Source organism: Poeciliopsis prolifica, unplaced genomic scaffold (genome assembly GCF_027474105.1).
Source record: "Poeciliopsis prolifica strain line A6 unplaced genomic scaffold, Auburn_PproV2 SCAFFOLD005, whole genome shotgun sequence".
Taxonomy (NCBI): Eukaryota; Metazoa; Chordata; class Actinopteri; order Cyprinodontiformes; family Poeciliidae; genus Poeciliopsis; species Poeciliopsis prolifica.
In genome coordinates this window covers 17,402,042-17,429,601 of record NW_026562380.1, presented here as the reverse complement: position 1 = coordinate 17,429,601, position 27,560 = coordinate 17,402,042, and the positions used below count along the sequence as shown (strand labels likewise).

Genomic DNA, 27,560 nt, shown 5'->3' with positions numbered 1-27,560 from the left:
CAATGGAGTAAGTTTGTTTTTTTCACTAATTTACTAAAGCAATAATTTTTCAAGTATTATTCGAAAATCGTTAACAGGAGAGCAAGAATCAAACCACTTCTGGAATCGCTTATCAGCTTTTAGCATGTTCTCATTTTTTTCCACAATTTTATCTTTTGCATTGAGCTCCAAGTCTTTGAGACCAGAAGGCCTCTTTGTCATCACTAATCTTTAGCTCCCTCTACAGGTTGCTTATCAAATTCAGAACGTGCAACTACAAAGTTATAAAGGCTAAGAGGAACATGTTGGTGACACTAAAGCAATATGCATTCAATTCTTATTTGGATGTGATATGAATAGTTTGGGCTCAGCTGTATGTTGTAAAATAATCTTTAAGGTATTCATGTTTCCCCTAAATAGAAAATATGAAAATCTCAGTAAAAACACTTGATCCGATAGAATGATATTATTTTTTTGTATTATTTGGAGACTTCAGAAATGAGTAAACATGTGAAGCAAAAAGCATAACACAAGCACCCAAAACTCAATGACAAATGTCTTTTTAAAGCTTACGTCTCTTCAGGTCACATGAACGGTAAAAAGTTTTAAACCAATACAGGAAAAAGAATGAACAAATAAAAACAACCAACTATTTATATGTATAAATATACATATATCTGAATTGCATTCATAGAATTCACAACAAATTAAAGAGATCTGAAGGAACGTCTCAACAGCAGCACAACTCGACAAGCCGAGCAGATAAATTAGCATTTTGCAAATCTCTAAAACAGCCAGTGAACATTAGAAGATCGACATCCGAGGGTTGAATTAAAACAAACTCCCCTAGAGTGAGACAAATATTTGCCTTCTCTTGACTTCATCTTAGCAGTTTCATCATTTGCTTCCGTCACCCCATCTTCAGGACAATCACGCCATGACAGCAGACCGAGCGGCTCTTCCTCAGGCTCAGCTCTGTTTGGGGCGTTTTCTCTGTGGCACTTCAGAGGGAGCATCGGCTGGCTTCTTGGACGCAGCCTTTTTCAACTCTTTGTCATCGGGATCAAAAAGGGCGTTCCTCAAGAAACGCGAAGCGGCTCCCTTGTCTAGCCGCGCTGCTTTCTTCTTGTCGGTGATCTCTCTGACTCTGTCCATGTAAGTCCTTATGCGCTCCTAATAAAAACAGAAGGAGGGTGATGAGAAGATCGGCAAGGATACCGAGAAAATATCAATAATGTTAAAGGATGCACATACCAGCTCCTGCTTGATTCCATGTTCTCTTGGGTTTATTCCCTTTGTCACCAGATACACTGCAAACAATTATGAAAGTCAACACAGATTCATATATGTATTTATATATATGTGTTAGTGATGCACATTTCATGGATACATTGGGCTACTTTTACATGTATATTCAATCAATACATGGCATCAGTTTTTCATTTAACAAGTCAACATCATAATGAATACATTTATCAATACAAGTAAATGAATAACTTACTCCAGAACAATGAATTAAGAGTGTAGACAGACATCAGATCCAGCTTCGCTTGCTCCAAAGGATCCAGCTGCAATGATGATTTCATAACAGTGATTACATCTATTTCACCCAAAAGTTCCATGAGACATGCAAGCACAAAAAGAAGTCAGAATCAGGGAATTTTCAGCTGAAATATCATTTTCGTAAATGTAAATCGAAGGGGTTAAAACGTTTATCGCAAGGCTCAAAGTGCTACGTTCAACAGATCTAAAATCTGGCTCAGAGTTTATGCGTTGTGCTGCGTTTTTCGTCTCTGCAAAGAAGCAACAAGCGTCACCTTCTTCATCAGGTCGTTCCTGGACATGGACATCAGCTTCTCCAGCATGGTTTTCACAGCGTTCACCGAGGAATCGAACGTCGTCAGCTGTTCGTCGATTTCATGTGGGTAGTCCTCTGTTGCCTCTCCCGCTGCCATTTTTCCTACAAATTAACAAGCCCCAAAACGTTCAGAAATCCCAACTGTAGCTCTATGAAAGAAGTGTAACAGTCAGGAAGCACCTCCGTCCCGGCTAGCTAGTTTGCTAGTTGCCAGACGCAGCTAACAGGGGGTACACGTTGTAATAAAAACGCAAAGTAGATAAAAGAAAAGGGATTTCACCAGCTAAATGTAAACGGAGTCTACTGGTGGTTCATTAGGCGTTGAAGAAAATGTATTTACCTTTTGAAGATGCTTCACGTTTTGACCTTCAAACAGGAAGTGAAAAACCACTTCCTGTTAATAATAACCTGTTTTACTTCCTCTACTGACCCCTGCCGGTTGGGAGAGTCACTGTTTGCTTGTTCGCCGCGTTCCACTTTTTTTTCGTTGCAACTTTACGTTATTTACATTAGCTTGAGTGGTTATTATTAGACTTACTAGCTGATAGCATTTAGCCCTTTGGCTAACGTTACTTTTAGTAATTAAATACAATTGAATTGAACTTTATTTCAAATTAATCTTATTTATAAGATTTTATTTGTAAAATCTTACTTTAAAAAAGAACCGTCAAGGTAAAGTAAAAAAAAAAAAAGAAGAAGAAAACAAAAGAGTCATTTTCGAGGAAGACGTAGTAAACCTGACGGAGGCGCTGCGGTTGCCTTGGTAACCAGGAACGTCATTATGTGTGAAAGAGAAGAGCCATAAGTTTTTTTTTTGTTTGTTTGTTTTTTTGTTTTGTTTAGTTTTTTTTCACCGTCGTTAGAGTCCTCAGACAGACAGCGAAGGCTTGAGCCATGGACAACTGTGATTTGGAGAAGCTCACTATCTCTGCTGGGAAGCTGCAGCCAGCCTTCTCACCACAGGTTACAAGCTACAAAGTGACAGAGGAGAGCAGCGTCAACGAGGTGACTCTGGGCCTGAGCACCAGTGACTGTGGAGCATCATACAGCATCGTGAGTGTCGCTCTCAACAAACCTGTGTCCAGGTGTCATTATCATGACTCCCATTGTTCTTAAAGGCAACTCTTTTGATTTTAGTTCTCGGGTTTCTTGTGTTGCAGCTGACTGGCGATCGCTCCAGCACGGTTGCACTGAAGGAGGGGATAAACAGAGTGGAAATTGAAGTGGTGGCCGAAGATGGGACGGTGAAGAAGTACAGCGTGGACATCACTAGGCTGTCAGTGAAGGTCGCAGAGCTCAGTGATCTGTCTCTGGAAGGGGACATTCCACTTCACCCAGCTTTTGCTACCAAAGTCCACGAATACAACAGTTAGTAGAAACTTTATTATTCTCGTCAGACCTGATGTATGTCCCTTGATTTTGATTTGTGTCCAGATTCACATACTAAAAAGTAGCTTGTTATCATTATTATTATTATTTGTTGTTGTTTTGTTTCTATTTCACTATGAAACTAACTGTCCTGGTTTATTTTCCTGCAGGTTTTGTCCCATTTCACTGCAGTTCAGTGACAGCTCAAACCAAGGTTCCAGACAGCCTGATTAAAGTTGCAGTCAATGGTCAGAGCGACTCTCAAACTGTCTTACTACATTTTGGAGACACCTTGGTGGAGATCTCTGTCTGCTCACCAGATGGCAGTGTTACGCAGGTACAAAAGTGTTTTTGGCGATCGCTCAATGTCTCATGTGCAACTGGTATGCTGGTTTCAGTGTATATTTATTTTCAAATTGCTACCATTTGCCTTGTGAACCCCTAAATCATACTTTCAAAAAAAATCTGTTCAATTTAAAGTCTCCCGCCTCTTGAGGTTGACATAAACTAAATTTTGGGGTGTGCTTTGTCAGGGCCATTAAAGTTTCACGAGGCTCTGCCACGTTTATCACTAAATAATGGCAGTCTCACTTTTGCAGGCGTACACGGTGTGTGTGACGCGGGAGCTGTTTCCAATGGCTGTGACCTTCTCTGAGGGGAAGCATCAAGTGGAATATGAATGTCCCGTGTCCATCAGCGCTCTGTACAGGCCGGTGTCTGTCCACCAGAGGTGAGACCTGAGTCAGTTGTGAGTTTCATTCATTCATTAAAATTTTCACAAACAGGTGCTTCATTTGCTATCAGTGCAAAAGTGAGACAAGCAACTTTATAGGTCCCCCACACCACCAGAGGGCACCAAGCTAACTTGATAAAAATACATATTCAAAATAACAATGAATAATCCAAATTAAATACTATTTGGTAAAAATGAAGTCTATATTATTTTTATAGTTGGTAAACAAATAAACAGGTTGATTTTGTTTATCTTGTGACAAAGCAGCTAAAAAGAAACTTCAAAGCGGATACAGGGGAGGGGAAACAGATATTGCTGATATTACTACTAGATAAACGACAAAATAAACCTCAGCAACAGTTACAATATGTTTTTATTCATTTTTGATGATTTTAACTGCTTTTTTTGTCAAGGAGAAATTATAACACAACTTAAAGCGTATATGAATTTTCTAAGCATGAGTTTAATTCATTTTGGATTTTCAAAAGTCCAACTAAAACTCCAGCCCAAATTAAATTAGGAGCTACACAAAACAAGTTTCTCTGCAACTTACAACAGGTCATGCATCCAAAGATCAATAATTTCAGGTGATTGTCATACTACTTCGCAGTGACCCGAAGAGCATCTTCTCAAGACCTTACATTGAGATGCTGGCCCGACGGTCAAAGGTCGACCCGTTTACCGGTTCTGTTCTGGGAGACGGCTGGAAGGTCTCTGAACTGGACCTCGACAAAATGATGTCAGCAGCTCCGGTCCACTGCTTCTTTCGTTACCGAGGTACAACTTCGAATTTATTTCAACCTGCGACTGAATGTGGTTTGAGCAACGGTAACGAAGAACTTCACACTTGGGACTTTTAGGAACTGTAAATATGCTAAATATAATATTCACTGTCACTTCTTGGATCCTCAAAGATTGATGTTCTTATTCCACCCTGGACAGTAGCTCTACTTGTTACAGGTGCTTGAATGACGGCATTGTTGAAAAGCTAGATGCTCTCTCTCACTTCTCCTCTTCACCCAACCTGTGATATCAAGTTTCATGGTGGTAGTGTAGGGAAAGATTATATTGCGCCAATGAAAGGGATATTATTGCTTAACTAAACGCGTAGGATCCGGCTACTTATAGGGACACAGGTTAATTCTGTAAAGTTGTGCAAGGAAAGGTTTGCACACACAACAGTTTCCAATTTCTGTGCCTTTTTTGTGTTTTGATTTGACAGGATGTGACGGTGTGATGCAGCTATCAGAGCTCGGGTCGCACACCCTGGACTGCCCACACAAACCCACCGGGGAGCTGGATGCGAAGGTTCAGATGAAGGATGAAGCAGAGTTCAGCGATTGTTATTGGCCTTAACTCTGCTCATCCTTTATTTACATGTCAGAGTTCCTCTCTCAGCTTCTCAATGCCAAAGCAACATTTGCTACGTGTGGTTCTGAAATGAGTTGTTGACGTCTGCGTCTGTAAATGTTTGAATCTGCCGTGATGTTTTTGCCAGTCTTCAATACTAGTAAAATCAGTGCCCGTTCTTTCAGGATGTCATAGAGACCAGGTGGTATAAGGAGTACTTTGCAACATCTGCAGGTTTGGAGATAGAGACAAAGCATGTTTGCACGGTAATTATCTCCTGCTTTCTTGTTTACACTCCACAGATTTCACTGAAATGTATATTTATGGTCTGGATAGGCTTTCCACAAGCATTTTACTGGGTGAATAAGTTAACCATTCATCCATTTGTGAGGTCAGACACTGACGTTGGACAGGAAGGCCAGGTTTGCAGTGTCTAATTCATCCTAACAACAAGCCTGTCCGCTGCTTTGACCCTGCTTTGTTCACCGATAGTCGTAACAGAATAGGAAGTGGTCATCCCCAAACTATCCCCACAAAGTCTGGGATTTTTATAGACGACCTTCACCACATTCCTTACTTCCACATGCTGGATCAAAGTCAATGAAAGGGTCATCAGTTCCTTGGGTAACTTGGCTTGGTTTTTAGCATTGATGGCTCAGCCTGCGCTGCTTGTTTTCTACAGGTGCGTAACTGGGAGAAAAAACTCCAAATGACAGAAGAGGAGAACACTGTGGATAACCTGTGTGCTCAAGCTGAGGAGCATCTGAAGCTCCACAGGGAACACCTGCTGAAACAAGGTACGTTTTACCTAAGGTGCTGCTTATGTGGTTTTGTCTTGATTCTACAGGCTTGTCTGAAATGTAACTGAGCTTTCTATAAAATGTTAGCTCGGTTACATGGTGCTTCGTGCCCCGGTTGGTTTGGGTGGGCTTTGAATGTAGGTTTTCACAGTACATTCATGGCGCACTGAGTGATATTGTAAAATTACTGGTCCCTTATTGACTGCCTGATTGCAATTTTTGACCATGAGAATAAAAAACAAACTAACATGTATGGAAAGTGCAAGATTTTTTCATTTATTTAAAGGAATAACAGGGTGTGTATTTCAGAAGACGGTTACAAAATATACCTGCCCCACCGACCTGGGACCAGATAAGACTCTAGTCACAAAGGTAAAAGCTTCTCTACAGAGACAAAGACAGTGGGTTGTAAGCTATATGTTGTAAATACCAATATTGGGATCAATCAATCAGATCTATGTCATTCTGTGGCTGAAACAGATTACTCTAAGCACCTGTTAAACTCAGTTCTTTCTTTCTATTTTTTTATTTTAACTTTCTCACCGCAATAAATGCAAATGCAGCAGAAATGACATGAAATATTCTCTAATATTCCACAGCATGTTTTTACGTTTATAGTTAGAATCATTTCTGCAGTTTAATCTCGACAGAAAAGCACATCAGAGACAGAATAGATTTACGGAAACTGCACTAAAACCTGCCGTTTTACTGGCCGGGCTCACACCCGAGCCCTCCTCCATGTCATCTCAGCCGCAGCCATTAAAAAAAAACACACGCAAATGGGCCCATTTGTGGTCGCCTGAGACGTCCTCTTTTCGTCTAATGTGCCAGGGACTCTAGTTACCGCTCGGGATCCTTTTAGGGTTTTTTTTCTTCAGGCTCGTTAATTGTTTGATGACTCACAGAAGCGACATTTTAGACTGATCCCAGTTGACCGCTGAAACTGAGGAGAGATAGAGCAGCAGATCCAGCGAGAGAGAGAGAGAGAGACACAGACCTCTTAAAGCGTAAGCAGCAGCAGCTTTGTGTTTTTAAGAGGCTGAGTGGCTTCAAGAGATGCTCAATTTAACCCGCCGGGGTCGTATTGCTGCAAAACAAAAAGGCTGCGTCACGCTACTTAAACACATTAAATGTGCAACGTTAAGATGTGTTTATCCCTCGTTTTCTGTAAGTTTATGTACTACAATATGTTCCCAAAAATGGCAAGAAATTCCAAAAACGAAGTCAGAAGATTTGCTACACTCATATGATTTTATCAGGAAAATACTATAAAGATTTTTACCTCCTAAAACATATCCATTGCTGAATTTCAACCATAGAGAATAAAATTATGTACCTTTTTTTTCTTCTTTTTTTTTTTTTTTTTAGAAATACACTCAAATATCTAGTGGTATGAGTACATGAGTTAGAATGATGAATAAAATGATACCAGATTGTAGTTTCTAACTACCAGGTGAAACAACACCAAAACCAAAAATCTGTGAACACTGAGGCACAGCAGCCTACGTTGTTGTGGAGGATTGGCTTTCTCTGATATGTATTTTCATGCTTGTCTTGGTCATAGCTGCAGAAATTCAGCGTATATGTGTCTCTGTCTTTTAACGAAGTGTGCAATAAAGGAGTTTGCAACTTAGCCTGTGCCTAGGAAACCTATGTACAAAGCAACGGTTGCTATGTTCTTTTTGTTTTTGTCCTGACCTTGATGAAATAAAATTGAATTGAGTTGAAAAAGTCTAATCCAATTGACAATCAAAGGAATTGGTTCTAATCCAGGCTCCCGTCCTCCAATGTCAGCACCAAGTGGTCCAGAAGTACTGACTCAAGAGGCTCGAATAGAATCAGGAGAAAATACATCACACTGATAATTTTGTTAGATGTGGAAAGCACCTTCACATTATTTATTTTTTTTAACCCTTTCTGCAGGCGAGCGGTTGAGGAGTGAGAACGTTGACGCCCTGCTGCACCGCCTGGACGAGGCGGCTGCTCATTATGCGTCAGCTATCGCCCTCAGTCCCAAAAATGCCAACCTCCACTTTCTGCTGGGCCTCGTTTTGGAGGAGCACCACAACACCACCCAGGTCTACGGCTCTCCAAAGAAGGTATTTATTTAGAAATTATTCATCTAGACTTTAAACTGCTACCAATTAGTCTCAGATGTTTTATGAAGCACAGTCTCATGATTAAATTCTTTGTGCCGAGTTTTATATCAGCAGAAAAACATCATTTACTCTTTCTTGTTTTTGTTTTTTTTTTCATTTCGTCTTCTCTAGGCTGATAAGGACAAAGACGAAATAAGTGAGGCCAAGTCTTCGGCCCATCAGGACGACATCCTGGCTGTGTGTAAGCTGCATGGCTTCTACGGCATGCCCTCTGTGGAGAACCAGCTGCAGGCCTTGGATAAGGAGTATCACCAGCTGAAAGATCAGGGACAGTTCAGCAAGTCAGACTATGTGCAGACCCTTTACCTCTGGCTGTCCAAGCATGCCGCAAAGGTAACCCTGTTTCACTTTCGCCACTCTAAAAATCATCAGGTGTTGCCGCGGTAACAAACAAAATAAGAAAAACACAAATACAAATCACTCGTCTTGTAGCTCAGGATGTAAAACCTGAGATATGTTTACCGATTCGCCACGATGTATAAACGTTATATTCTATTTTTACTAGCCTACGCATTAAAGTCATTTTTGTACCTGCACAATTTCCTTTTTGTTGTTGTTTTAAAGAGGCAGTATTATGTAAAATTGACTTCTTTGAGCTTCTCGTTATTTTATGATGTTATTCCCTCATCAGAAACATACCTGGAGTGTCGCTTTGATTCTTTCGTGCATGTTTTAAAAATCCTTTAATCTCCTGTGGCAACCGTTCTGCTTTGCAAATCGCCTGGGTGGACCTAGCTCCGCCTTTCTGAGCTTCCACCTCGCAGAGCTTCCACCTCGCAGAGCTTCCACCTCGCAGAGCTGCCCTGTCCCACAACTCCCCCATTCAGTTCCTTCAGACTAGCCAGCAGCAATGAGCAAACACCGGCTTTGCTCATTATTGGCACTATTTCTCAGTGGAATGCTGGTAAAAATGTAAGGATTAGTAAAGGAGTGCTGTGATGGTTTCCTGAAGGTGGCGTTTCAGAAAGAGCAGGATTTCTTAAAGCGACGGAGGCCCAATTTCAAGGCGTAAAATTACAATAGTCAAATTTCTTTAAGTCATAATTCATAAAAATGGCTTTTTTTCACAACTGAAATTAACATAGTTACTTTTTTTGTTCTATGAAATGACACTAAGTCACATAGCACTGCCCCTTTAACTAGTTCAACCACTATCCAAATATCTCCATTCCAACTCCTCCTCTTTGGCTTTTTCCTGTGGTCTTAATGGCAATCCATGAATGACTTGGGAGGTTGTTGTTGCAGGATCGCAACATAGTGATGCAAGACGAGGAGAGCTACATGTATCGATCCCTCATGAAGTACCTGGACGCCTGGTCCCTGAGCCCGGACAGCTGGGAGTTTAACCTCCATGTCGGGAGACTCCTGCTGCTGCAGGGGAGAAGCAAGGAAGCTCTGCAGCACGTTCAGACCGGGCTGGCGCTGCGCCCACTGAACCCCGCTCTCAGGTCAGCGCTCTCACGTATGGGATTGTGTGTGTGTGTGTGTGTGTGTGCGTGTGTGGGGGTGTGTGTGTGTGTGTGTATGTGTGTGTAAGAGCAGGTTTGAAGCTCGCCTCATACATATTGAAATACAGTGAAAGTGTAGATTTCATGAAAGAAACTTAAGGGTTAGAGCATTGATAATGTCTTAGGAGCTGCACAACGTTAGAGAAACTGGAAATACAACATTAATGTTGAATGTTTCAGTGACAGTGTTGCAGTTAAGCCACGTCTTCCTTCCTTTCCTCCATCGTGGTGACCACATTGTTCTCGTCTCAAGAGCATCGAGAGAACACGAGCAAACACCCGATAAATCTGCCTTTACCCCGCCAGAAGGAGAAAAAAAAAACAAAAGAAAACGGAGTAACAAACAGCATTCTCCTGGAGCGCTAACATCTAGATTACTAAGATCTATTTCGAGAGTGCATAAAAGACAATGAACGACTCAACTGGCACGGTACATTGCTGTCTAGGAGAGTGTATGGCACTTGAAATATAGTCGCCTACCATTTGTTCACACATGTAAATTGTTTTACTGACTGTGCTCCATATGTTAAAGCTTGTTTTGCTTCTGGAAGTCGAAGCACCGTCTTGATTAAACCTTTGAGCCCGAATACTTTTGGAAAGTGCCACATCTAAAATCTCCACTTGTCTTCAGCATTGATTTGTTGTTGTTGTTGTTGTTGTTGTTTTGCTTGTTTCAGATTCTTTACAGGGCTGGCTCTGCTGCAGCAGGAGCAGAAAGCCTGTGAGGCCACGGAGAAGGAGGCTGCACTGTTCTTACATCAGGGCCTGGAGCACTTTGTCAGCCAACGCTGTGGCGAGAGGTTGGTTAAGTGTGTGTTTTGTTTGAGTGCGTGGCGGAGGTGGATGCATTCGAGCGAGAGGGAAAAGTGTGAGGTCATGACAGCATGTGTAATGTATCAGGATGCTCTGTTCTGGCCTGCGGGAGGGAGAATAGGAAGTGTTTTTTGTTTGTTTTGGGTTTTTTTTTGTTTGCACGTGTTTTTGCGAATTCCACGTGCAATTCTTGCTTCCCGACTTCCTCTGCAGTCAGGAGAACCAGGATCCATTCGACCCCCTGTCCAGCCTGAACCCACAGTTCCTCCGAGGGCTTCTCACCCTGGGGCAGCTGCAGCAGAAGACCATGCTGTCTGAGAAGTCCATGACTCCTGAGCAGGTGTATCACATGTAGGTTAACACATGGAGACATTCTGAGCAGCGTCGTGTTATTTTCATGCTATTGATCAACATAAAGTTGAGGTGTGGTTCTATGACGTTTAGGCCATACAGATGGTCTGCCTTTAGTGTCACCAGTTGCCATGATTACCTGCCACCTTCTTGCCGTTTTAACCAACAATGTCGTCAGTCTGCTACAACTGCTTATCACTGAGTATTTTTGGCAAATGATATTTGACTTATTTGTTTTTTGCAGAATAATTGAGCTTGTTTTAAATAAATAATTCCTTAGTATTGTTGAAAATGTTCTCGCTCCACTGGCAGATTATTTTATGTTTAACCAGCGCTTCTTCAATATGAAGGAATTATTCCCTTAAAACAAGCTGCTGCGTCTCACTGAAAGGTAACTTGTAAGATAGTTTTGTTTCATTTCCAGACATTAACACTAGAAAATAGACCAAAAATACTTGCTGACCTTCTTGTGTCTTTGCATTTTTCTTTCTATCTCTTCATAGTCATGGAAGTTTCTGGTTGTACTATGAACAATAAATAAGAAATTTTTTTTTTTGCCTTTTCCGCCCTTGTTTCGAAATACTTCAGCGTAGCGGCGCTGGCAGCCCAGAGCGTGAGTCGGTTTGTGTGTCACAGCGAGGCGAGCAGGCAGCTGGAGTGGGTGCTGCTGGATGCTCACTTCGCCCTGCTGCAGAGACTGATTCAGCAGGGCGAGCAGCAGGCGAAGGCGGCCGTCGACATGCAGGCCCTGGTGGCGAAGAGGTGCCAGGGCCTCACCGCTCTCATCCGCCTGACAACCATCTCTCCTTGCCAAGAGCTGCTGGACATGCAAGAGAGAGTAAGAGTTCAGGACTCGTTAGGATTTTCTTCATGTATCGATGGTTAATGGTCACCAGGGCTTGGACGTGATGTTTCCTCCCACCCGATCGCAGACGTGCCAGCTGGCGGTGGTTACGTCTCCGCGGGACAGCCGAGCTCTGTGTCACCTCGGAGTGGCCCAGCTGGCTCAGTACGACAGCAACCCAAACTCAGACAGGTCAAATGAGGTCCTGAGCGACGCCCGCCTCAGCTTCCAGGCCAGCATCGAGCTGGAAGGCAAACCTCAGAGTGGAGATCCCCCAGAACCGCTGGGCAGTGAGTCCACACCTCCCACCTTTAGGAGAAATAAATCACAGACGGCACAGCTGAGATCCAACAGATTAAAGCTGCTGTATGTAACTTTTATAAACACACACGCACACAAACCTGCTTTTATTTTGATATATTTGTTAAATCTGTCACCAAATTGTGACGGTTTATGAGACAGATAACCTGTGAAAACAGCAGCTCATGAGCTGCTGTTGTGTGAAGAAACCGACTGCTCCCAACCTAAAACAACCAATCAGAGCCAGGAGGAGTGTCTTACCGCTGGCATTCAATCTTATGTACACGCTGCCAAATGTGCTCATGGTGGAGAAACAACTTACCGTTACAGGAAAACCGTTTATCTGCCATCATCGGTGATCATGCTGACCAGGCTGAGCATTCACAACATGCGATGCTAGCTGCAGTGCAGCAGGGAGCAAGGCGGGGAGATAGTGTTTGACAACGCTAAGACTTGAGGAATATTTATGGTCACTTTCTTGTGAACGTAGCTCTGGATCACAGTCCCAGAAGAAAAGGTTAACTGAAATACACAGACAAGGTTAATAACAAAACAGAAAAACAAGAACAAAAAGCAGCTGTTTTAGCTTCATGTTGGTTAGTAACTGGGTTTGAAGTATATTTGAGTAATTTGAAGTGTTTATGGAAAAATCTAAATGAAAAGAGCTGTACTTATGCAATGGGCAATGCATAACAATGTATGGTGAAAACGACTGTAACTACAGTTATTTGTTTTTGTCCAACTCTTACATTGGTTGATGACACAGATGACTTTAATAAATCATCATTTAACCTTCAGTTCTTGTCTTCTCAAATTTACCGGCTGCTGTAGCTCAAAGTGCATGTTCTTTCTGCGCAGAACAGAAGTGGTGGCAGCAGCATCTGCAGGACAAAAACAAGAAGGCAGCCGCGCAGGCCAGCCCTCAACCAGACCAAGCTCCGGTTTCCAAGACCGTGCCAATCAAGGACGCCAAGCTGGCCAGAGGAGGTCCGATTCAGGGACGGGCCCCTGTGTCCAGATCTCAGCCGTTTGCCCCGGCAGCCCTCCCCGTCAGAGGAGGGAAGGGGGTTCAACCTCCAGCTAGAATTCCTCCAGCCAAGTAGGTTCTGACTTTATTTGTGCATGCAGGTGTTTGTGGTTTGTGCATGCCACACTTTTAGCTGCCTCTTAATGTGAATGTTTAACTTATTCTCCTACACCTGTAACATATAATTTTGAAATGAGAAATTCAGTTAAGGGCGTTCATTCTTTGGGAAAAAGATTCTGTTCTTTTTTTGTTCATAAGTTAAGACTTGCTTGCTCATCAAGCAAGTCCTGAAACATATATGTAATTGAATCTTTTTATTAGTTGTATATATATCTTTATTCCTTGATTTTAAGGCTTCCTGTTTCCCAGGTGAATCAATACGACGAGGGACATTGGACACTTTCTCTGAGCTGCTTTTAAAAACAGAAAAGAAGGACCTCATGTTTATGTTGCTATAGGGTTACTGCAGCAACAAGTGGCAAAAATAAATAGTGAAGATGTTTTTATTCCAGTCTTGGGCATGCATGGCATCCTGCACTCGTAGAAAACAAAAAACAAACAAAAAAAAAGATAAATGGATGGACATTGATCTGAATGGATTCCCTGCTTATGCAGAGGTTGAAAATAATTTCATCAAAATCTGGTGGTGTCTGTCCAAATAGATCAATAAAAACAGAAAATTACAGTTAATTGTCACGTGGTCTTTCGATTGGTCCCAATAATTATGCCATGTGCAATTTTGAAAAATTACAACATTTACTCATATCAGAGGCTCAGTGTGGTTATATCACTAACCCTAACCACTCTGCAAAATTAAAGTACATTTATGTAGCAGTTCAGAGTTATACCAGTTCAAAGTTTGATTTCACAAAAAATCTGCACAATCATTCTATGCAGTATTCACGAAGGAATGTTTTGGTTGGTTTGTTTCGTGACTTGCATTGCACTTTTCCTCCTGTAGGGGGAGACCTGGTGCAGCTGTTAAACCCGATACAGCAGCTAAACCTGGAAGCGAGGACACTAAAGCCAAGCTCCCTGCAAGCAAGCCTGAACCGGACTCTGGTGCCGAGGCCGTTGAGACTGCAGATGGTACGTGACGCAAAATTAAGGCCCTTCTTCTTCTCGGCATCATCTTGAAACGACAGAGGAGTCCACCCGAAAGAGCTGTGAAGTCACAGTGATGACCTCAGAACTGCATGAAACATGTTTTATTCCTTTAAAAAAATAAATAGAACATATATATTTAAATATGAATAACCAAATATTTTTTATAACACAATTTGACTGTTTTATATGCTGTCATTAGATATATAAATAAATAAAAAAATACTTGACTTTTATGTGTTTGTCCCAGTGAAACCTAATCTGCGACTCTGTCATTATGTGTGTAGTCCCTCCAGCAGAAGACACAGCCAGCGCGTCGGGCCCATTGAACCCCAGGTCTCATGTGTCACGGCTTGGCCTGGCTCGGGCCTTCTCACGCTCCGCAGACACCCAGGATCAGGCGAAGCACTTCTACAAAGAGGTCATCGCCATGGCGCCGGGGGTCAGTTGTTATCTGAAGTGTTTGTTTCGGGCATTCCCTTGAAACTTTCGCGGTGCGGCTTGTGCTGGTTTCGAGATAAGATTACGTCCCCGCCCTACGGCGTCAGGGTTCCTACACGCACGCGTGGGATGTAGAAATTTCAGACTCCCCTCCCGCCCCCCTGCGACTCAACCTCACGGAGTTCTGCGTCGTTTAAATTCATTTTTAAACAAAGAAAACTAAAGTTTGCTTCGATCTTACGGCAGATGTTTACGCAGTGGGAAAGATGTGACTGCAGGAACTGTAAAGTCAAAAACTTTATGGAAGGTAAGGTGGGAAAATATGGATAAAGGAAAGGAAATAAAGCAAGAACACATGAGAAGAAGGAAGGAAACAAACAAAAAATACCTAAGGCAGAATTAAAGTCAATTCAGGACAACATAAACCACTCTGTAGGTTTTGTCAAAAAAGGAAGATTATAAGCCCAGTTTTAAATTAGACAGGGTGAAAATAAGTGGGAGCTGGTTCCACAGGAAAGGAGCCCAATAACTTCACTATTAACAACTTTGTATGTAAGAAAAATACTCAATTCTGTTTAACAGGAAACCAGTGAAGGGAAACTAAAGTAGTAGAAGTTAATCTGTGTTTTTCATTTCTAATCAGAAAATTTGCTGTAATGTTTTGGATCAGCTGAAAGGTTTTTAGAATGTTTTATTAGTAAAGAAAAAAAATCTTTTCTTTACTAAAAAAGACTGAGTAAAGAAACAAAATGCTTGGCATTTTGTCACAGCCTAGCAGTAACAAAATGTGAGAACTAAAACTAAACAAAAAAACAAAGGCTAACGATTACAGCAACCCTAACACAATGTTATTTCTCAGTCTAAGCTGATATTTTGGACGACAGATCCACGAAGCGTACATCGAGCTGGTGAAGCTGGTGGAGCCCTCGGACCCGGAGGCTGCGCTGGACGTGTACTGCGGGTTCCCTCTGAGGGACGTGGCCGAGCAGAGCTTCGACGACGCCTTCATCACCGGGGAGATCGTCCGCCTGCTGATGTCACAGCAGCTGTTCGACCACCCGCAGCTGGGCCCCAGCCTCGTCGCATACGGCAAAGTCATGGGGCTAAGTAAATACTGCTAGGTCTGATCATTAGGCCTGGAAGAAAGCTGAGGAAATTGTAGATGATGTACAGAGACTAGCAGATTTTTATTTTATTTTTTTTAACATTTTGACCTCAGCGTATTTTCAATGCTCGTGTTTGTTTCCTCATCAAACCTGAGTAAAATTCGGAGAGGTTTTAAACTCCACTTCTGAAGCAACACCTGCGGCTCTGTTCGCAGGCGTCATAGAGAAGTACATCGACATCCTGGACGAAAAGTCAAAGACGTCGCTGCTGAAGAGCGTCTACGCAAAAATCAACAACCGACAGGAGGACGACCCGGATCTGCAGGACTTCTTCAGATTCAAATGCTGGATCTGACCAGCTGGATCTCCCTCTCAGACTGTCTTGTTCTTTGTGTTTATGAAGAAATATTTTTATTTAACTGTGATGTCATATTTTTTGTACCATTGCACAGAGGATGTTGGTAAAGCTCTCTTTTTCTTAAAGAACACTTTTAATCCGGAAACGGTTTTCATTGGTAAAAAAAAAAAAAAAAGTCAGTCATATTAGAACACAGAACTAGCAAAATACAAAATGTACACGGATCTGGATGAAAGACGGGAATTTTAGCGGGAACAAATCTCCACCTGGACATGCAGGTTGTATAAGTAATTATTCAGATGCATGTTTCCCAAAACTGGCAGGTGGAGGGGGACGCTTCTTCTCGGTCTTGCCGGCAGCTTCTGTTACGCCACGTTGAGTTTGGTGACGATGAGCACGCGGACGGTCTGGTCGAAACCCGAGCACACGCAGAGGCCCTGCTTGTCGGGGCTCCAGTCCAGGCTGGCGATTGGCTGAGTGGACAGAGTGGCGTTCTGCAAGAGGTTGACTGACCCAGCGACGCCCACATCCGCTCCGTCAGAGTCCTTCCTGCTCCTCTGCGCGGGGTACTCGCTGGAGGTAGGATTTGAGGGAAAAAGCGTTTAGCACCATCTCTTGAATGTTCTCCTACCCGATCCAATTTCAATTGGTTTTCTTCTCTAAAGAAGAAACTCTGAATGAAAATGTTTTCAAAAAGCGGCTTTTAGTTCAATCGTCACCTTCTCTGAGCTTTACGACGGAGTGTCAGGGCCACCGAGGCTACAAGAACTTTTGTTTAATTACAAGGATGTAGACAAAATGTTAACAGAATAAAGACACACTTTTACCAGAAGGGCATTTGAATTTGTTTTACGAAATAAACAATAATTTTAAACTCCTGCTACTGACAATAAAAGAAAAGAATATCCTATTTGTAAAACCGATACCAAAGTGGAACTTTAGAAGATGTTGGCCATTCCTCGTTTTAAGTGTTGGGAGTTCTTAGAAATGTATTACTTTATTCTCCTAACATTATTGCTTTATTCCCATAATTTGAAAAAAAAAAAAAAAAGTAGCCTGACCCTGATAACTCCGTCGTAAAGTTGACCTGAATTCAAAGTTCAGAAGCTGTGAAAAGCACAAACAAGATGGCGGTTCTGGGCTTGATGACATCATCACCATGGAAACAAAAGGAGTGCATTGGTCGGGGAAAAAAGAAAAAAACAAATAAATCCAGATTTTGGAAGAAAAAAAATACCCTAAGTGGAAGATCTATGTATGCCGCACTTTTCAAATTCTAAAAAAATAAAAATAAAAATGAAACGATGCATCTTTTTCACTCTGGTTCACAACATTCAGTGTTAATGTAACACATAAGTACATTGAAGCTCGTTGCTCTGATGTGAAAAAGTTAACAGGTTGTGACCACTTTTGCTCAGACCTGTTACATTTTTTAGAACAGAAAAAGTAAAAAAAAAAAAAAAAAAAAAGGTGCTGTAGCTCAAAGCGATTCATTACTCACTACTTCCACAGATGTAGGTTTCCTGCTCCCCCTGCAGTCATAAAGATGTCTCTGTTCTGGGGCAAATGCCTCACCTGCCAGATGGTTGCTTTGTGAGCCTGAAGGGGAAAAAAGAAAGAAACGTTGATTATTTTATTAGAAGGAAAAAAAAAAGAAAAAGCTTAAAAAATAAATTGCTGAGAATCTCTGAACACAGTGATCGTGGTGGTGTTTTATCACAATGAATGAAACAGTTTAAAATGACATCACCCATAAGATGTGTTGAACTGGAAACATCTCTGGACTTTTTAAAAAAATATATCATGACTAAACTTTCTAATTTCTGTCTATTTTTTGGCCTGTCGCAGTGAGCAACTCATTAATTAGTCGCATGAAAAATTAAAATGAGCTCAATCATTTCCATTCTGTTTTGAGAGGGTGAACTCGCGTTGTCATTTCATTATCAGCGTGTTACTTGAAAATAGTCTTAAAACAACAATATTACTGTTCATAATGACAATTACGGGGACATTTTATCGTCCCTCCGCCCTCTATAATCACCTTTTCGGAAACGGACGCGAAGCCCTTGGCGGGGTGCTGAGTCCTCATGTCAAAGACGTGGAATTTTCCTTCCAGCGAGGTGGCCACCAGTTTGTTCATGTTGATGTCCTTCCTGTCAAACTCCACGCAGCAAACCTGTTCAGAGTGTGGAGAGAAGAAAGAGAAAAATGTAGCAGGCTCCACGCCAAGAGAGCAATCGTCGGCGCGTCTGGATTCAAGAGGAAGTGAATGATCGAAGCAGCACAGTCAATTTATATTCATCATCACTCCTGATAGGAGCGTTCAGCCTGTCGTCCAAGCTTTTTGTTGTTTTTTTTTAAGTTGGGGCTTAAATTTTTTTTTTTTTAAATCTATCCACCATAATTCCTCATAAGGGATTTGGACACGTGTTTTCACCTCACCCCGTTTTTAATGTTGGTTTCCCATCGGAGAGACATGTTCCGCAAGTCGAAGAGTTTGATGTCGCCGTTGTCGTAGCCGGCACACACACATCGGTCCTGATCGTTGAAGGCGTGACCTGAAGAAAGTTATTCTAGATCATGGGTGTGCAGGGGTGGGTGTAACGTTTTCCCCACTTCTTGTTCAGTGAACGCATCAATAAATTTGAAACATGTGATGAAAGGCAGTTACGATTTGCAGTATAGTTACACAAATTACACTTCTTTATGTCACTGGTGTCCTGAAGAGGCGTGTTACAAACGGGAATATATTTCCAAGAGCTGTATTTTTGTTTTGTGGGGCTATAATTACTGCAACACACAGGTCCAGCTATACGGTTACCTAAAAAAAGATGTAATAACTAGCTTTTATCATTATTACAATACCATCGCAAAATATCGTCACCAAACTTTAAGTCCATATCGTGCACCCCTACACTAGATATGCCTAAGATTTCCAGAAGATTGTTGAAAATTAAGATAAAGATCCAACATGGTTTTATACGTTATTGATATTTTATCCGCTGCTTTATTTCAAGAGGTTTTTTTATGTAAAAAAAACACATAAAAGACAGAAAATGGTGGTAAAATTAGACTTTTCCATGTTTTTGCACAAATCAAACTATTAGGTACATTTAATTGTTTTATAAAAACTATTAAATTAAGCACTGGGTTTCAAAAGCACTCATAATGTCTTGAAGTTGTTTTGTGAAATTACAACCACAAACATTTATATGAAATGAAGCAACACAAAGTAGGATTTTGTTATGAATCTGAAAAGTGTCTGTGATTTCTGATTGCACTTGGTTGGACTACGTTTTTCTTTAGTGCGTCAGAGTAAATAAGGATACTTGCCACAGCTTTTTGATTGCTATTTTTTTTAAAAACAAGCAAGACACTATTTTAAATTTTCCTTCCACTTCACAACTATGCACTAGTCTACTTTGGTTCCCATGTAAATTCCCTATAAAATATATTGAAGTGTAGGGCTATAGCATGACGAGATGAATACTTTTTCAAAGTCTTGTCGTTTTGATGCTTTTCTTTTCAGAAAAGGCCCAGAAAAGACAAATTGAAAATCTTACAAATGATATTTGGATTTTGACTCCATGTGATACTTTAGTTACCGAAGGCAACAGTCCAGCAGTCTCTCTTGGTCTCTCCTTCCACAGGCTCCATGTTGGCCACAGGTAAATCCTTCTGCCTGGGATCCCACACCTTCACCGTCCCTGCAAAACCCAGCCACGTTTTGTAATTCTCTCCTTTTCTGTGCAATCAAAACCTTTTGTATGATAAGAACAGCACCGAGCTTTTCCCTTCTCACCGTCTCTACTTCCCGTGACGATCTCAGGAGCACCGTCGCCAATCCCAAGGCCACCGACCCCGTCGATGCTGTTCACGATCTCTTTGTGGGCCTTTGTGGTGTACACCGGCACGTCGGGCGCTTCCAGATTCCTGTGGGTGAGAGAGACAAAGTAGCCTGCGTACGCTGACACTGTTACTTCTGCTGCTCATCTTTCCCGTCAACAACAAAAGAAACTTTAGTTTGAAAATCTTCAAATTAAAGGGGAATAATCACACTGAGCTTTACAATCAAACAAAAAGGTTACAATTGTAAGTAAAGCTACAGTTTAGCGTAAACAGACAATTGAAGTACCATATGTGGAGATTTCCATCAAAGTCTCCGGTTGCTATGTGTCTTTGTTGAAGAGAGGAGGCCCCAAACGTCCCACACTTTATGGATTTAGCTTTCTCCACCTGAAACATGGGGGCGTAAAGAGATGCTTCAGCTCCAACAAAGGGACAAATAGATTCAAATCAAATGTACGGCGCCTTGGAAAAATATTCATTCACCTCAAGCATTTTTTAAAATGATTATTTTTATTGTTTGAGGCCAGGAGGGGCATAGAAAACATGCCGAAGACAGCTGGTGATCTGGCCAAACTTTTCGACCCAAATTAGAAGCGCTACGCGTGGTGACCACCATCCCCATTCTAATGCATGGCGGTGGAAGCATCATGCTTTGGGAATATTGTCCTGGGCAGGTACAATTCAGGGAAAACTGCTGGAGGTGGCGTTCGCTTTCTAATCAACAAACATAGTACCAGACATAGTAGGCTAAGAATCCCAATAAAACACAAGGAAGTTTGCTGACACGACAAAATGTGAGTAAAACATTCAAGGCAGAGGAATAGTTCAGCATCACACTATAAATTCACCTCACACTTTATTATGTACACGTTAACAAGCAAAGATAATTAATTACGTAACTGGGTTGTTATTATTATCTCCTTTTTGCAGCACACAGCAGCCACACTGTGTCATCTGGTTTCTGCAGGTAACTGTCCACCTGTCTGCTAACTGTAACCATGGTTACAAGCGAGCTGGAAGAAAGTTCCAGAATCCTCGCTTGGGATCTCTTGGATAGCCCGTTCACTTTAAATGACTTTAAAACCCCTAAAAGGCCCAACACAAGTGATGACCCGACCTCTTTTATGAGCAGAGCCTCGCCGTGTTGAACTTCATAAATTTGGAGCACCCCCGTCCCTCTGGCAAAGTTCCCCAAGCAGACGAACTTGGCGCTGCACGGAATCCATTTGCTGTCGAACACCGTGTAGTTCAGACTCTTCTGAATGTGTGCGATAATCTGAGGCTTTGATAGGGGCGAGGACATCTTCTGAAATACTTCCTACAAGGGCCGAGAATCTGTTGGAAAACGGATATCTCCACGCCAAAACAAAATAAAGCGAGGATCCTCCCACAGAGTTCGTTGCTGTCTTCAGATATGCCTGACTGTATATTTTTATGTTCAGTTAATATCGTCTGCTTTCGGGCATACATAATTCAATCAATAGACATTGATGAACGAGACTGGATTATAGAGACGTGTTCTGAGTTGTATTTTAAATCATAAACATGTTCAAGGATTTCTTTACTCCACCGGCGCTGATGACGCGGCTGTTTGGGTCCTTTCCATCGCACCTCATGCCTCTGTGGCCACAAGCCTGCTTCGGTTCTCTGCGCAAAGCAGGATTTTACAATACCTTCTGTGGAAATGGACGCCGAAAAAGCTCCTGCTGTAGACGCTGAAGTGACCGGGGAGAGTAAAGATGGAGCAGAGGCGTTTACGAAGGTGAAGTCTAAAAAGAAGACCCAGAAACGTAAACTTGAGCAAGACGGAGTGGACATGGACACAGAGGAGAGCGTGGCCATTAAACGGCCGCAGTTTCCACCGATTTCCGGAGACAAATTACGGGTAATTACCTCCATTTGCGTCCGTCACATGTATGTCAATTAAAAAAAAAAAAAAAAAAACATTTTAGGCACTGTTGTGTTTTTAGTACTTTTAACAAGTTGGTTTGTGTGCGTTCCCTTTAAAGCGTGCGCATGCGCACATCGTTCTTCAGACCTATTTGGAGAAACTGCAAACGGCGTATCCGCCGCTAATGACGTGATGACGTCTCGAACAGAACCGACACATTAAAACAATGAAATAATTACAACAAGCAAATGAAAATGATGCGTCAACAGCAAAACGAACCGGGCGACAAATAAACAAAACAATTAAACTATATTTAAATATGCATGGTAATGGTGTTACCATACAGCTATGTAAACATAATGTAGTTATGCTAGTTGTTTTTATTGCAGGATTTTATTCACCATTCTGATGAGTGATTCCTAACACTACTGAGTTATTTTATGGTGTCTTCCATTCTGCCGTTGCTGACATGCTTTTTTGTGATTTACTATTATCTCGTTAATATTTTTGATCATTTAATCTTTTTTTTTCTCCAACATATTGGATATTATTCTCTTTCAGCCAGGTAAACAAGCATAATTTAGCCATTTTGTGTCTTTTAAGTTCAACTACTTTGACAGTATATGTAAACAAAACTACCTATGGCAAATGTTTGAATAAAAAATCCATAAATCTGTTTGCGTCCTGAGATTAGAACGATTATGTTAGCGAGTTCATGAGTGATAGATTCAGCACAGATTCCTACTTATATTTTTAAGGTGACCTTATTTGGATGTAACGTTATCTGCTCCCTGTGATCCAGGGACCAGATGAGATGCGTAAGATCCCCGTTCCAGCTCACAGATACACGCCGCTGAAGGAGAACTGGCTCAAGATCTTCACTCCCATCGTAGAGAACCTGCAGCTTCAAGTGCGTTTTAACCTCAAGAGCAGGAACGTAGAAATCAAAGTAAGTCCAGACATGGTGGCAGCACTGATCTGAAGTAACGTGACTATTCTTAAAGTTTTCGTTTTGTTTTCTTTTTTAGTCGTAGCGCTTCCAGCCTTGTCTGTTTTTGTGCGTTTTATTTTTGCAGACGTGCAAAGAGACGCAGGAAATCAGCGCCCTCACGAAAGCGGCGGATTTCGTCAAAGCGTTCATCCTCGGCTTCCAGGTTGAGGTGAGTGCACAGGTGCTTTCATTTAAAGTCTGCAGCCAGTGCAAGAAATGCTACGCGACAAACTACCTCAGTATTGATCAGCTGGAGTTTAGTCGACAATCGTCCCGTTTTGGAAATCGAAACCGTTGAAGGTTGTGATTTCAAGTTTGTAGGGCCCCCTGGAGTCGTTGACGTTGAACCCGCTGGATTTCTGCCAGTGATGTAACAGTTGCCCTTCCTCTTCCAGGATGCCATGGCACTCATCAGATTAGACGAGCTTTTCCTTGAAAGCTTTGATGTCACAGACGGTGAGATTGTGAAACCCAAGGCCGTCTGTCTGCTCTCCTACTCTGCACTTGTTTGCTCTCCTTTTCCTTTGCAACAGATTAACGTTTTTGTTGTTGTTCTTTTGGCAGTAAAACCTTTGAAAGGCGACCACTTATCCAGGGCCATCGGGAGAATAGCAGGCAAGGGAGGAAAAACGAAATTCACCATTGAGAACGTGACAAAGACTCGCATCGTTCTGGCAGAGACGTATGTGATCCAAGTTGTGATTCGCCCATCACAGTTAAAGCTTTGTGATTTTTTTTAAAATTCCCCCTCTCCCCAATGTGTGTGTATTTAGAGTTTTTCTGTGTGTCTCAACAGGAAAATCCACATTTTAGGTTCTTTTCAGAATATCAAGATGGCCCGAACAGCAATATGTAACCTGATTTTAGGTAAGCAGCCGATCATTTAACATTTAGATCAAAACTCTAAAAGCTGGAAATGACCTTTAAAACCCCCACCTCTCAACAGGGAGTCCACCTTCAAAGGTTTACGGTAACATCAGAGCGGTGGCCAGCAGGACTGCGGAGAGATTCTGATTGGCTGCTACGCGGCTTCCTCTCCTCTCTTTCTGTAACTGCGATGAGTTGAGTTCACGGACTGGCCTTCGGGATGGGAAGCCGACACGTACGTCATAATTTTTGACGAACAGTGTTGGTCTCTGGAAGTATAAGTTATGTAAATAAATATAAAAAAAAACAATAAAGGAGGTTTATTTCTGTCTGAATATTTTTAGCAGATAAGCAGTTTTGAGGCTGAGGATTTTATAAATGATTAGGTTTAGGGAAATATTTGACAGCCATAGTTGGGATAGGAACCATTTACTCGAAGTAAGACAACCCATTTAATTTTTTTATCTTTTAAAAATAAGATATGAAAGCAGCTCACTTTTATGAAACTTCTTTAGAAAGTTCTGTAGACTATAGAATCATGATGTTGTCCAAATAGTGAAACATTAATTGGACACTTTGACTTAAACACAATGCAATAAAACTTTTTAACTTTGGAACTTGCCAAAGTTCCAAGTTTTGCATGTTTAAAAGCTGAGAATGCTGTAAATCAGAATTTGTGATTTCTAAAACTTGATGTCATATTTTTGGATAGACTGAATAGTGACGCTTGCAGCATCATCTGTCAGTGGTGCAGACAAATCACGACAGGACAACATGTGGGTTATCCACCTACAGCAGAATGTCAGCCTAACAACTGACATTTAACCTTTATTTTCCTTGTTTACCGTTCTAGTGTGGACATTGAGAATGCAATTCATTTTAGGCTTTATTTTTTATTCAAACGCTTCTTGTTTAATAAATGTATGCAATTAAAATCCGCACAAGGCTCAAATAATTACATATATTTTGGATCTTTATCACCTGGAAAGAGCACAGATCCTGTCCTGAAACGGTCTGTAAAAGTTAGAGTCTGAGGAGAGGGCAGCGTTGGTAGAGTCCAACTTGCACCATAAATGACTTACTTGCCAGCAAAGAAACAAAGACCAAAAAACAAACAAAAAAAAAAAACCCAACAAGAATATTTCAACTAAATCTTTCTTTAGAAGTCAGAAAGATGTGAGGAAAACATGTTACTTTCAACATTTCAAAGTTTATTTAAATTTTATTTCATTTTCATACAGTATCAAGTTTCCAACAGTCCCACAGCATAATATGCAGCATGCAGAAAAAGGAAAAACAAACAAAAAAAAAAAGGTTCTCAAACTTAAATCTTTTCAGATATTCCCACGCAAACTAAAAAGAACCCAATTCCCTCAGAGAAAAAAGTAGCACTTACAAACTAAAGCGCGGTCTGAACTATACAGAGAACAGAGAGCCAGAACTGCATTTAACAAATACTTATATACAAAAGGAAAAAAAAAAAATTAAATCAAATTTCCCCTTTAAGCTGAGTACAGTGTGTGGCAGTTTGAGACAGGATCAGATATGCAACTTTTACTGGAATCGAAGCATCTTGCTGACCCGGGTAAAATACAAAAAAGTTACATGTAGTTCAGTTCATTTGGATTACCGCTCATAATATGTGTACATTTACCAAAGTTTGGCAACATCCATATTGTATACCGTAAAATTCTTAAATATATTAACATCACCATCCATGTGTAAACAAGAGTTTTATTTCAAAAAAATTGATCTACATGCACAAAAAATATATATATATATACTTCCATGTCATGCAAGCACAGGGAGGCCCAAAGCCGTGCAGAGCTCAGGGATGGGGAACAATAGAGCACTCCAGATCTGACTGAGATGTCCTGTTAAAACTAGCAGTTGGCCTCCAAAGCAAAACGGACATCTATCCCAATGCTGTTACTAGTAGGAAGCATTTTCCCCTTGGAAATAAAAAATCAAAAAAAATTTGGTTGAATTTAAGGTTTTGTTTTTTTTTCTGTGTTTTTGTTGTTTCCTATTTCTGCTTGAATCAGCAGGTTTGGAAAAAAGAAGGATTGGGGGGAGAGAAAAACAACATGATTGTGAGAGAAAATAATAATAATTTAAAAAAAAAGTGGGAGTGGAAGCCAACTTTTGAAATGTACACACTCCAGATAAAAACAGAAAATCCTAAAAACTAGTCTAGCGCCATTGCACACCGATCATGCTAACATGTTAAGTTTAAGTGTTTTTGCGTTGAAGGAAACTGACCCGTCCTGTGCTGCACTGAGACATTTCAGAGGCAAAGCCTTCCTCCTCTTTCTGCCGTTCGATAAGATGATCACACATTGTTTACCTAATATACACATATCGTTTTTTTTTTTCCTTAAAAAAAAAAGAAAAAAAGAAAAGAAAAACAACAAACGACAACTGCTGCCTGCAGGTAAGTCTCTTAAGTTGTTTTATCCTCGTCCAAACAGTCTAAAAATCTCAACTGTTCTCTCTCGGTTCTTCGCCAAAACGTCATCCGGCATGGTCTGCTAGCGTCACGGAAAAAGCATGATTTCCACTACAGTTCAATAGCGAGTGCTTAACTATTCTTTGCATTGGAGATTGTCATTATGGATGCGCAATGCTTTCTTCACGAGTAAACCACGTTATCAGCTTGCAGCTATGACTGGTTTAAGTCTTTTTTTTTTTTGTTTGTTTGTTTTTTTTGTCCTTTTTCTTTATCTGGAAAGACATTTTCTTGGCATTAATTGAACCTAGCTAAAATCTCATGATAGGAAACAGGGATGATGTCCGACAATATAAACACATTCTTACGTATAAATAAAACTAGCAATCTTATTAGAAGAAAAAAAAAAAAAAAGACGATGAGAAGCGTCGCCAAGATTGGAAGCTTTTACTGGTCGGTTCAAACTGAGCGCGGGAGCAAAAAAAAGTTGTGAAATTTTGTTTTGTATTTACGATGCGTCGCAGTCGTGCAGTTGGAAGCGTCCGGTTTTCCCCTCTGCGTGAATGAATGCAGTGATGATAGTCAATAACGAACTGGTTCTGGATATGTTCTGGTTGGCACTTCATACCCTACTTTCTAGCTGTACTGCTGCAAGTGTAAATACACTACACATGTCCTCTCAAAAAACAAAAAAACAACAACAAAAAAAAGAAAAATAAATGCAGATATATCGTTGTATTTTTTCTTTATAAAAGACACCAAAAATAAATATCAAAAATGACAATTACCCCCAAAAAAAAAGGATGAAATATGAACAAGCCAACCAGCCTCTCCACTGCACCCCTCCTCTATCCCCCTTTCCCTCCTTTTTTTTCTTCCACAACCAGAGATGCTCTTTGCAAATGACCAAATGGATGTTCTTCAGTCTCTTAAAGTGCTACGACCGGGTTATTGCGGATTTGCAGTTCAATAACACTTCAAAGTTGGCTTCACGAGGCCCGTGGTTTTTCAAAAGCAAAAAAGAAAAAAAAAAAAGAAGAGAGAAAAGAAAAAAGCGGCTTCACAGAGAGATAGACATAAAGAGAGAGAATACTTCCATTGAGTTACACAGAGAGCGTTTTGCCAGACGTCTTTGAGCAGATCTTCGGAGATGGTGGAGAAAAGCGAGTGTTGAGGGCGAAGGAGGGGGATTCAGCGAGCGGAGGGCGCTCACACGTCCACCACCATCTTTTTGTGTATATCGAGGCCGCCGACCACCTGGGGTTGAAGGAAAGGAGGAAGAGACGAAACCGAGGTGAGACGACAAACATTTGAACACAGACGTCTCTGGGTTGGGAGTTTTTACTCACGGATAAGTCATAAAATCCAAACAGTTTGAAGACCAAACAGAGAAATGTGCTCATATTTATAAAAC

General features: G+C 41.2%; 5 protein-coding genes across 5 annotated transcripts in view; 2 read left to right on the top strand and 3 right to left on the bottom strand.

The window, feature by feature from the left end:
• Positions 1-440: 440 nt before the first annotated feature.
• Positions 441-2,265, bottom strand: c1d (C1D nuclear receptor corepressor). Its single transcript, XM_055029851.1, has 5 exons — positions 2,178-2,265; positions 1,797-1,939; positions 1,481-1,547; positions 1,234-1,289; positions 441-1,152 (listed from the first exon to the last, which is right to left on the bottom strand). The coding sequence occupies exons 2-5, from the start codon at positions 1,932-1,934 to the stop codon at positions 949-951; spliced, it is 465 nt and encodes a 154-aa protein (XP_054885826.1). The 5' UTR covers positions 1,935-1,939; positions 2,178-2,265; the 3' UTR covers positions 441-948.
• A 228-nt stretch (positions 2,266-2,493) lies between these two features.
• LOC129359893 (uncharacterized) lies at positions 2,494-16,251 on the top strand. Its single transcript, XM_055029841.1, has 20 exons — positions 2,494-2,890; positions 2,998-3,205; positions 3,376-3,542; positions 3,805-3,935; positions 4,549-4,715; positions 5,161-5,246; positions 5,474-5,554; positions 5,971-6,085; positions 8,012-8,187; positions 8,359-8,580; positions 9,493-9,695; positions 10,433-10,555; positions 10,782-10,919; positions 11,508-11,757; positions 11,852-12,053; positions 12,922-13,162; positions 14,052-14,179; positions 14,482-14,636; positions 15,520-15,742; positions 15,957-16,251. The coding sequence occupies exons 1-20, from the start codon at positions 2,732-2,734 to the stop codon at positions 16,094-16,096; spliced, it is 3,315 nt and encodes a 1,104-aa protein (XP_054885816.1). The 5' UTR covers positions 2,494-2,731; the 3' UTR covers positions 16,097-16,251.
• A 210-nt stretch (positions 16,252-16,461) lies between these two features.
• dnaaf10 (dynein axonemal assembly factor 10) lies at positions 16,462-21,324 on the bottom strand. Its single transcript, XM_055029847.1, has 8 exons — positions 21,066-21,324; positions 20,235-20,335; positions 19,902-20,032; positions 19,705-19,806; positions 18,542-18,657; positions 18,141-18,275; positions 17,601-17,698; positions 16,462-16,672 (listed from the first exon to the last, which is right to left on the bottom strand). The coding sequence occupies exons 1-8, from the start codon at positions 21,249-21,251 to the stop codon at positions 16,465-16,467; spliced, it is 1,077 nt and encodes a 358-aa protein (XP_054885822.1). The 5' UTR covers positions 21,252-21,324; the 3' UTR covers positions 16,462-16,464.
• Positions 21,325-21,549: 225 nt separating this feature from the next.
• Positions 21,550-25,255, top strand: pno1 (partner of NOB1 homolog). Its single transcript, XM_055029849.1, has 7 exons — positions 21,550-21,833; positions 22,642-22,788; positions 22,916-22,999; positions 23,226-23,286; positions 23,395-23,512; positions 23,627-23,697; positions 23,777-25,255. The coding sequence occupies exons 1-7, from the start codon at positions 21,633-21,635 to the stop codon at positions 23,842-23,844; spliced, it is 750 nt and encodes a 249-aa protein (XP_054885824.1). The 5' UTR covers positions 21,550-21,632; the 3' UTR covers positions 23,845-25,255.
• LOC129359663 (calcineurin subunit B type 1) overlaps positions 24,888-27,560 on the bottom strand; it is a 32,021-nt gene continuing 29,348 nt past the window's right edge. The window contains exon 6 of the mRNA XM_055029447.1: positions 24,888-27,403. Within this exon, the coding sequence (XP_054885422.1) occupies positions 27,356-27,403 (48 nt within the window). The 3' untranslated portion in view covers positions 24,888-27,355. The remainder of the gene's footprint in view (positions 27,404-27,560) is intronic.

Bases quoted from the DNA above. Each gene is read 5' to 3' on its own strand.
- c1d (XM_055029851.1), bottom strand. From the start codon at position 1,934: ATGGCAGCGGGAGAGGCAACAGAGGACTACCCACATGAAATCGACGAA. The intron at 1,290-1,480 runs GTAAGTTATTCA...AATTGTTTGCAG, and splicing joins TCTTAATTCATTGTTCTGGA to TGTATCTGGTGACAAAGGGA. The intron at 1,153-1,233 runs GTATGTGCATCC...TGTTTTTATTAG, and splicing joins ATGGAATCAAGCAGGAGCTG to GAGCGCATAAGGACTTACAT.
- LOC129359893 (XM_055029841.1), top strand. From the start codon at position 2,732: ATGGACAACTGTGATTTGGAGAAGCTCACTATCTCTGCTGGGAAGCTG. The intron at 12,054-12,921 runs GTGAGTCCACAC...CTTTCTGCGCAG, and splicing joins TCCCCCAGAACCGCTGGGCA to AACAGAAGTGGTGGCAGCAG. The intron at 15,743-15,956 runs GTAAATACTGCT...CTCTGTTCGCAG, and splicing joins CGGCAAAGTCATGGGGCTAA to GCGTCATAGAGAAGTACATC.
- dnaaf10 (XM_055029847.1), bottom strand. From the start codon at position 21,251: ATGTCCTCGCCCCTATCAAAGCCTCAGATTATCGCACACATTCAGAAG. The intron at 19,807-19,901 runs GTGAGAAGGGAA...TGGGTTTTGCAG, and splicing joins CGTCACGGGAAGTAGAGACG to GGACGGTGAAGGTGTGGGAT. The intron at 18,658-19,704 runs GTAACTAAAGTA...AACTTTCTTCAG, and splicing joins CTGCTGGACTGTTGCCTTCG to GTCACGCCTTCAACGATCAG.
- pno1 (XM_055029849.1), top strand. From the start codon at position 21,633: ATGGACGCCGAAAAAGCTCCTGCTGTAGACGCTGAAGTGACCGGGGAG. The intron at 22,789-22,915 runs GTAAGTCCAGAC...TTATTTTTGCAG, and splicing joins GCAGGAACGTAGAAATCAAA to ACGTGCAAAGAGACGCAGGA. The intron at 23,287-23,394 runs GTGAGATTGTGA...TTCTTTTGGCAG, and splicing joins AAGCTTTGATGTCACAGACG to TAAAACCTTTGAAAGGCGAC.